The sequence below is a fragment of the Grammomys surdaster genome, unplaced genomic scaffold (genome assembly GCF_004785775.1).
Source record: "Grammomys surdaster isolate TR1022 unplaced genomic scaffold, NIH_TR_1.0 100, whole genome shotgun sequence".
Classification (NCBI taxonomy): domain Eukaryota; kingdom Metazoa; phylum Chordata; class Mammalia; order Rodentia; family Muridae; genus Grammomys; species Grammomys surdaster.
The window spans coordinates 3,496,607-3,506,023 of record NW_021604579.1 but is presented as its reverse complement, the minus strand read 5'-3'; the positions used below and the strand labels follow the sequence as shown (position 1 = coordinate 3,506,023).

At 46.9% G+C, this 9,417-nt stretch overlaps 1 protein-coding gene across 1 annotated transcript in view; it reads right to left on the bottom strand.

Moving 5' to 3' along the window:
- Kdm4a (lysine demethylase 4A) overlaps window positions 1–8,759 on the bottom strand; it is a 49,279-nt gene extending 40,520 nt beyond the window's left edge. Inside the window, exons 1-3 of the mRNA XM_028785571.1 lie at window positions 8,696–8,759; window positions 6,357–6,536; window positions 4,610–4,786 (exon numbers count right to left, since the gene is read on the bottom strand). Of these exons, the coding sequence (XP_028641404.1) occupies window positions 4,610–4,786; window positions 6,357–6,494 (315 nt within the window). The 5' untranslated portion in view covers window positions 6,495–6,536; window positions 8,696–8,759. The remainder of the gene's footprint in view (window positions 1–4,609; window positions 4,787–6,356; window positions 6,537–8,695) is intronic.
- Window positions 8,760–9,417: the final 658 nt, after the last annotated feature.

Here is a 9,417-nt window from a genome sequence, read left to right as displayed (position 1 = left end):
AAAAAAAAAAAAAGAAAAGAAAAAGAAAAAAAAAAAAGGAAGGTTCTCAATTTGCAAGCCTAAGTCAATGCCCAGACTCTGCATAGGCAGAGGAGAAAACTGACTCCATAGTGTGGTCCTCTGAGCACCAGACATGAGCCATGGCACATGCAATGTCCCCCCCCATCCCTCACCCCACAAAAGTGATAAATTATTTTTTTAAAAAAAAGTTCTCCCGGGCTGGAGAGATGAGTGGTTAAGACAGTGGCTGTTCTTCCTGTGATTCCCAGCACCTACATGGGGGCTCCCAAGGCTTTGACTCCTGCTCCAGGGGATCTGATGCCCTCTAGTGGCCATGGTGAGTACTTTGAGCACCTGCTATACAATTAGGCAAACACACTTACACATAAAATAAAAAATTTAAAACTTAAAAAAGGTATTCCTCCCTTCAAACCTCTCGCTTTAAAGAGTTTTTTTTCCCTTCACTTTTCTTTAGTAAGTCTGTATCTGTTCTGCTTTGTAAAACAGGCAAGTCATCTTGGCCTTCCAAGACCTAGAGAGTCTCGCTCGCTCGCATACTCAGGAGTTTAGATAGACTCACCATGTGAGTCAAAGCCAGCCTGGGTTACCTGGGTTACACAGTGAATTCCAGGCAGATCTAATACACAGTTTCTCCCTCTGGAGTCCTTGGACAGGAGGAAGCCTGGGGAAGGTCACAGGCACAGATGTGAACTCTCCCTTAGGAACATGGTACTCTCCCCTCTGGAGAGGCTGTTGCACCCTGCAGGTCCTAGAGTGACGTGGGAGGCCAGGCTTCCAAACACAAAAGCCAAAGACACAAACCCAGCCACACCGAGACAGCAGCCCCTCCGGGATGTAAGGAGTGGAGGCTGTGGAGCAGCAAGGACACTGCTCCGAGTAGCTCACTTGTCAGTGCTGTATTCCCAGCATCCTCTCAGAGTCCCACACTCAACAGACAACTAGTGGGGCTGAAAACAGGATTGGAGGAAAAATACTTAGCAACAACAGAAATAAGGAGCAAAAAAAAAAAAAAGTTTTTTATATATCAGGGTAGTGGGACGGAGCTGACTTTAGTAAAGGCTTGCATGAGGCCCGCACACACACAAAAGTAGATAAATAATATATGTATTTAAAAAAAAAGTATACCAGGATAAAGGGGATAATCTGTATGATTTAACATAAAAATTACATGAAGATAAAATAAGTAAATTGGGCCAGTGGTGGCCCACACACCTTTAATCCCAATACTAGGGAAGCAGAAACAAGTGGATCTCAGTGAGTTCCAAGACAGCCAGAGCTACACAGAGAAACCCTGTCTCAAAAACTAACAAACAATCAAAACAGGAAAAAGACTAACGTGCTCACAAGTAGAGAAGACAGGAGGCTGGAGACATGGCTCAATAAGTAAGAGCACTGGCTACTCCAGAGGACCTGGATCAGAGTCCCAGCACCCACATGATGGCTCACGACTGTCTGTAGCTCTAGTCCTAAGCGTTCTGATGTCCTCTTCTGGTCTCTGCAGGCAGCAGCTGTGCAGGTAGCACACATACATAGCTCAGATAACCAAAGTTTTCTCAAAAAACGAAATGAGGGGCCCCATGTGGAAAGTGAGCAGGCAAGCTTGGCGCAGGGCACAGCTGAGAGCAGCCATGAAGGATGACGGCTCAGAGCATGTCAGACACTTCAACCGACATTTGTATAAATTCCCTCACTGGCCAGCACTGCATGTGTTTTAAGAGTTATGAACACACCCGTAAGATCTCGATTACTACAGTGACAAGAAACAAGAGAAGGCGGAAGAGCAAAAGACACTGAGGAGGGAAGGTGAGAGTACACTGCACACGCCTGAGGGCCGGGCTGCAATGGAGGTGCGGCTCCAACTGCCAGGCTGAGACGAGGATAAGTGAGCCAGCAAGCCTCCGGGAGTGAGGACGAGTGAAAGAAAGGGATCCCCCGTGCACCCTCAGGCCTAGGATGCACAAGAGAGCCGAGCACAGTGCACGGAACAAGAGCCCCTCGTCCAGTGCTGTGTGGATGAGCTGAGTCCCAAGACCAGTGAAGAACAGAATGGCTGCAAACCACGAGCAAGCAGAGACACCGGGAAGAGAGCAAGACAAGCCGACACGGGGAGGGCTGGCAAACTGTAACCAGCGTGGTAATTACTCATTCATATTCAGAGCACCCTGACAGCAGTGAGACAGTGCTGGCTGCACTAAGACAGACAGGATGGGGATGGTGATGAGCAGCGCCACTTACCTACGGGCAGGTGGGACAGATATGTTCCGAAGCAGCTCCTTTTGCCTCACCTCCAATTTTCTCCTCTATGCATTTTTCCATAGTCAAAAACGCACCAGGCTGCTGGGGCTGCAGCTGTAGACTATGTCTATACAAGAGGCCTTGGGTACTATCAACACCAACAAAACACCAAAACCAAAACAACAACAAAAACAAAACCATACTGCAACTGAGGCAGAGAGATGGCACAGCAACTAAGACGGCTTACTGAACTTGCTAAGGACTTGAGTTCAGTTACCAGCACCCACACTGGGTCACCCACAGCTACCTGATTCTCCAGCTCCACTGGATGTGTCTGACACCCTCTCCCAGCCTTGAGGGCACCTATATGCTAGTGTGGATAGAGACACACACAAACAAAATTACAATCACTTTTTTTAAGACAGGTAAGACACATAGTTCAGGCTGACCTAAACTTGATATATAGACCAGTATGACCTGAAACTCGGGAGATCTTCTTGTGTCTGCCTTTAGATTAAAGGTGTATACTATTATGCTGGCAAAATGAGTCCTTAAAAGAAAATTACTGGTAGTTGAGAAATGACTGGCTCAGTGGTTTAAGGGCACTTGATGTTCTTGCAGAGGACCATGGGTAAATTCCCAGCACCTGAACAGTGACACACTACTACCTGTAACTCCATTCCCAGGGGATCCAACAACCTCTCTGGCCTCCACATGCACAAGGCATGCACATGGTGGACAGACATACATGCAGACAGAACACCTACACACTAAAATTAAAATTAAGAAAAAAATTACTGTTAGCGATAGAAAACAGCAGGATCACTTTATATGAGAGCAAGGGCTAGCTGGGGCTGGAGAGATGGCTCAGCGGTTAAGAGCACTGGCTGCTCTTCCAGAGGTCCAGGGTTCAATTCTCAGCAATCACACAGCAGCTCACAACCATCTGTAACTCCAGGAAACAACATCCTTACCCAGACATATATGCAGATAAAACACCAGTGCACTTTAGAAAACTAATAATAAAACATTTTTTAAAAAGAAGAAAAACAAAGGCTGGTAAGATGCCTTGAAGGTAAAAGTCACTACCTCCAAGCCTGATGACCTGCGTTGGATCCCTGGGAACCTTACAGCAGAGAGAGAGAAGTAAGTGTTCTTTTGATTTCCACACAAGCCCCAGGCACGCATGCTCACATACTCCCACAGTAAATAAGTAATAAGATACATGTTTAGAAAAGAGCACAGATGGGTTTAGTCTGTCAATCCTAGCACTGGGAAGTGGAGGCTGAAGGGTTAGGATATCATCCTCGGCTATACAATGAGCCAGAGGCTAGCCCAGGATATTATAAGACCCCTTCTCAAAACAAAAACAAAGGCGGGGGTAGCACACACCTTTAATCCCAGAACTCAAAGAGGCAGAGGCAGGCCTGGTCTACAGAGAGAGTTCCAGGCCAGAGTTTCACAGAGAAACCCTGTCTCGAAAAACCAAAATAATGAAATGAATTAAAATAAATTAATTAGCCAGGCGGTGGTGGTGGCGCACGCCTTTAATCCCAGCACTTGGGAGGCAGAGGCAGGCGGATTTCTGAGTTCGAGGCCAGCCTGGTCTATAGAGTGAGTTCCAGGACAGCCAGGGCTACACAGAGAAACCCTGTCTCGAAAACCAAAAAAACAAAAATATTTAAAACACAATGCAAAGAAGTTTAGACTGTAGCATAGCACTGTGAGGAGAAAGTCTTCCACACAAAGAACAGAAAGGGGAACTGATGCCTGACGGTCAGCCTTCCTTGGTAAGACAACAACATCCATGGAAAACTATGAAGCAGTCCTAAGGCCAGAGACGCCTCCGTGGGTAAAAGTACTATCTTGACAGCCTGATGATCTGAGGTTGATTCCCGTGACCCATGTAAAAGTGAACTGAGGGAACTCACTTCTGAAAGTTGTCCTCTGACCTCTATGTTCATGTGTGGCACGCATGCACCTACACATACTTACATGTAAATAAAACAAAAACGTCCAGAAGCAGTGGTAAACTCCTGTAATCCCAGTGCTCAGACACACTGGTATGAGGATCCCTTGGAGTTCAAAGCCAGCCTGGTTTGTATATCCAGCTCCAGGCTAGCCAGGGCTCACAGGCTAGCCAGGGCTACACAGTGAAAAACTCTCTCTAGTTTAAAAACTTTTTAAAAGAGGCAATTCTAGGCCTAGACGTTAAGGCAGGGGGAATGTATTTCTACTTGCTGAGCCTTAACTGCTGCGCTTGGAGGATGAGGGCAGCCGAGGCGCCACAGCCAACTGGTGTCTCAGAACCAAAGCAGAACAAAATGAAAAACCCCAAAAGCATCTCCACTCACTTATCACTATTGGCAATCTTGCGGAACTCTCGGACAGTCATGGCTTTCTTCTGTATGTTGTACTGAGTGAAGAGGCCAGACTGACCCGTCACCAGCTGCTGGATGGGCGCGGGAATGACCAGGTCATCGATATCATCGTAAGATGTTCGAGGTCTCCACTCTTTGGGAGGAACGACCTGTGGGGCACAGATGGAGGCAGATGAGAAACTACCAAGCCTGAATCCTGCAAGTGTGTAAGCCACCATCCAGACAAGTCGTCCATTTTACCAGAAAGTAACTCTGATTTACTCACGTTTCCCCCAAACCCAGGAAGTCACACTGTCAAGAGACCACGGACTGGGTGACCTGAGCAAAACAGTACTTGTAAGCCCAGGTGCGTTATCAGATTTAAGAGTTGGCTCGTGAACAGCCTAAGGTTCTTTCACAGACAAAGCAATGGAAGCAGATGTGCTGGCCGACACCCATCATGCTCAAAACTAACCTAGGCTACCAGAAAACTGAGAAAACAGTAAGTATCGTGACTTTTATGAAAGAAAATAATGAGTATGCATCATAAAAATCCAAACAGCTTTTATATAAAATCTAGTAAGTGTATCAATTTATACCCCTACCATGCGTTGAAAAGCTGCACTGTGGGCCCTGCAGGGTCTACTATCTGAATGAGCCATTTCCGTTTGAATGGAGACAGCTGACGGGAGCCTCAGAGAAGACACCAAGGTGAAGACTGGTCCTCAGCTTTGGAACTGAAGTCCTTGGGTTTTGTGTATATATTTTTTTTCTTTTCTTTTTCTATATCCAAAGAGTAAGGGCTAGGAAAACAGCTCAGAGTTGGGCGTGGTGGTACACACCTTTAATCCTAGCACTGGGTGGCAGAGGCAGGTGGATCTCTAAGTATGAGGTCATCCTGGTCTACAGAGCAAGTTCCAGGACAGCCAGAGCTACAAAGAGAAACCCTGTCTAAAAAATAAAACAACCTCAGAGGCATAGTGTTAGATCTGAACCTTCAGTCCCATAAAAAACAAAAACCAAAAGTGAACACGCACACATATAGCAGGGAGATCAAACCTGAAACGGAACATCCCCCCTTGGCTCAGATGTAGTCTTTGGCATCAATTTGAAAGGGTTTGTTTGGAAATGCAATTGTTTTACTGTGGGGGACTCAGAAAACCTTGAGAGTGACTGAACATAGGAAGGGCTGATTTGACTAGGGGTGGGGAGGATGGCCCTACTTCAGTGCATAGGGAGAAAAGAAACCAATTTCAAACTACAGAAACCAGAATCCTCATGTGGTCTGGCCAGTGCTTCTCTCCCTTGAAGAAAGTCCCTGCGGGAAACCGAATTCTATGGCGGGGGGGGGGGGGGGGGCCGAAAAGAGAGAGGCAGGTAAAAGCTGTAAAACATCGAGCCGCAGGCCAGGCCTGGAGACACTGGTTCTGTATTTCCCTTTCCTGTTCCACCTGCATACCCTCATCTTAGCAAGGATCAGTTATACCCTGACTCTCAGGACAACTCAATTTTTTCTGGTGTTCACTTAGGAAAAAAAAAATATCACTACTGTCCATTTTATCTTTAGGGATTTGGGAAACATGACTGTCACAGGCTGCATGAAAGGATGACTGACTGGAAGGAGAGGAACAACAGCAATTCCATGCAAAGAAGTACAAACCCGCAACTAATTTCCAATTACAAACACCAGAAATAGTCACATGACGGCTGCCTGAGCAGGTTCACAACCCTGCTCCCTACCTTGGCTAGCCCAGCCCGATGGGCTCCTTGAGATTCAATGTAGGCGATGTATCGGCTGAAGTTCCGGAACTCTTCCATGGTGGGGTAAAAGGTCATGATCCGAGCGCTGGGGTTCAAAGTTTCTGATTCAGAAGCCATTTTTTTCTTCTTTGTTTGAAGCTGATTTGCTTGGATAAAAACCTGAAGTATTAAGAGAACAAAAGTAAATGACCAGGAGCTGCCTCTAGGATGCTTATTTAAATGGACTAGAAGCCCTTCCGTTCAAAAGGAACCCGAGGAACCAAGGAGACCAGAGGCCCAGAAGCCCAGCACTGGGAGACAGAAGGCAGGATCTAGAGTTAGGGAGCCAGGGGCAATAACAAGTATACCCGGTCAAGGGGGGAAAATGTGGTGGTGTACACTCCTTTAATCCAAGTACTCAGGAGGCAGAGACAGGCCAGCCTGGTTTACAGAGTTCTTGGGACAGCAAGAGCTACACAGAGAAACCATGTCTCAGAAAACCAAACCAAACAAACATAAACCTGAGGTGCCAAAACTGCCTATATCCAGACCTCATTCCACCTCACTTGATAAGACATTGTTTTAGGAGAAAAAAAAAAAAAGTCCCAAGCAAACAAAGCTATTATCATTTAGTTATTGGATCTATATAAAAATACAGCTGACCGCCAGGTGGTGGTGGCGCACGCCTTTAATCCCAGCACTTGGGAGGCAGAGACAGGTGGATTTCTGAGTTAGAGGCCAGCCTGGTCTACAGAGTGAATTCCAGGACAGCCAGGGCTACACAGAGAAACCCTGTCTCGAAAAACCAAAAAAAAAAAAAAAAACACTATAAGTTGATCTGCAGAGCTTCCTATGGGCTCCTCTCTAGAACAGAGCTTTACGAGATTCTAAACCCCTGAGAAGTAATTTAGCTGCGGATTATAAGGCATCAGGGGTTTCAGGTTTTAAAAGTACTTTGATATTAACAGGATGCTAGGTGTTTGAAACACTACAGTGACATTGTTCTATCTAAATCAAAACGGTATTAGCAGTACTCAGTTGGCTCAACTGCACTGAAACCAGGCAATGAGTTGGCAATACAGGGCAAACTTCCTAACTGCAGAGAGAAAATACATAGATGTTTTTGGATGAAGTCCTCAAGTAAGTGGGCAGACCCTAAGCCCAGTGTTGGTAATACTACAGATCACCACAACTAGAAAAAGACGATGCATGCAAAAAAAAAAGGCCAGTTTAGAAGCAGAACCAGTATGTCCTTTACTGGACCTCCTCACTCACAGTCCAAGAGTTCTGTTTCCTCAAAGCCACTGGCATTCCTACTTACTACATGGGAGGAAACTCTGTACCACCTTCCCACAACCTAGCATGGGATTTGGGAAGCAGCATGGAGTAAAACCATTCAAGATAGCAGAATAGAAACCCTGTCATCTTAACTCTTGGGCTTCCATTACACTCAAAGTGAGGTATTTTTGACTAGGCATTTTTCATTAACTTTGCATAAACAGGTATACTGTTATCCCTGCTTTACATACCAGGAAATGAATCCAGTCCCCTCCCTAAAGCATCTTCCACCACTTTCTGCTACCTCAGCCCTAATACTTACCTGAACTAAGACCTCTGCAAGAGAATATTCAAATGTGGTGGAACTTGAAGCCTATTCAATTTAGGAGACTTTTCTCTCTAAAGAGAAATTTCCAATATATCCTACTTTTGAAATTTTTACAAAAATATAACATAACTATCGGACTGGGGCTCCTCCCCTGGGCTTCAAAGGGGGTCATGATGTTGCTTCATCTGCCTCTGGCGGTATTTATCTTTGTGTCCAGAACCCAGAACAATGCACGTCACAAAGTAGGCACTCGGTAACTGCTGAATAACTCATTTCCTCTGCTCACTTTAGTGGGTCATCCCATTACTTTAACCCTAGGGTTCCGTTCCTGCGATATATTCCCTAGAGGAAATCTGGTCTGGGGCACCTTCCCATCCGCATTCAGCAACAAAGCAAAGAGTACGGGAATCTAAACCTTCGGCTCTAGAGTGAAAACTCTGACTACTGGTCTGATCTCTTCCACTTTTTAACACCTTGGCTGTGTGAGTGGACTGGATGAGTCTCAGTTTCTCCACCTGCAAAATGGGGATCCCAAACCCCTGCCTTGCTGGATCGTATGATTAACTCAGATGATGCAAGCGAAACCTAAACGCTAGGCCCGGTAAGCACCCCATAAAGGCAGCTGTTGCTAACAGTGGCCTGAAACTCCCGCACTCTCGGCCCCCGCAGCCACCCCCGCGGCATCCCTCCAAAGGCAGCCCGGTGCCCAATGTCCCCGCACCACACCACTTACACACACTGCCCCTCCCGGCCCCACCGCCTAGGCGAGGGAGGCCCGGCCGGAGGAAGAAGAAAATAAGGCCCAGTGGTTCCGCCCCCCTCTCCCGACGCACATTGGCCACTGGAGATTGGAAAGAACCAATCGCAAAACTCATCTTAGAAGCTCCTTTTTCTATTGCTCTAACTACATGTCGATCACGGAGCACAGAAAGACCCACCTCACCACCCTCCCCCACCAGAGCTCACGGCCAGGGTTTTGGCAGCATCAAACCCTCTGAGATCCAAAGCCCGATGGCTCTCACCTGGAGCCTAAAGCCCTAGCAGGGCTCAGGCTCGATTCCTGCTGCCGCCACTCGCCGATCCCACTGTCTTTCTTGAGGGCGAAAGACAAAGCTCCGCCTCCTTTAAAGTCGGACTCTGCGCAGCCTCACAGAGCCCATAGTCAACCAACCCAAGGATGGCTTTAAATCCTCAGCTAACCAATGAACGCTCACTACAGCTGCTCGATGTCTGGGACTATGAGTCTGTTTAGCCTATGAGCGTCGTCTCAAGCTGTTGCCAGGAGAAAACGCTGAACCTCTCGGGACTGGGGCCACTGAGCATCAGGGCTGGATCCAGAGTTAGCCTATCAGAAGCTGACTCAGATCTCCATAGCTAAGCTGGATAGAAACAAACGAGTACCCTGAAATGGGCTGGCCGGCTATGGGGAACGGCGAGCAGGTGGTTATAGGATGA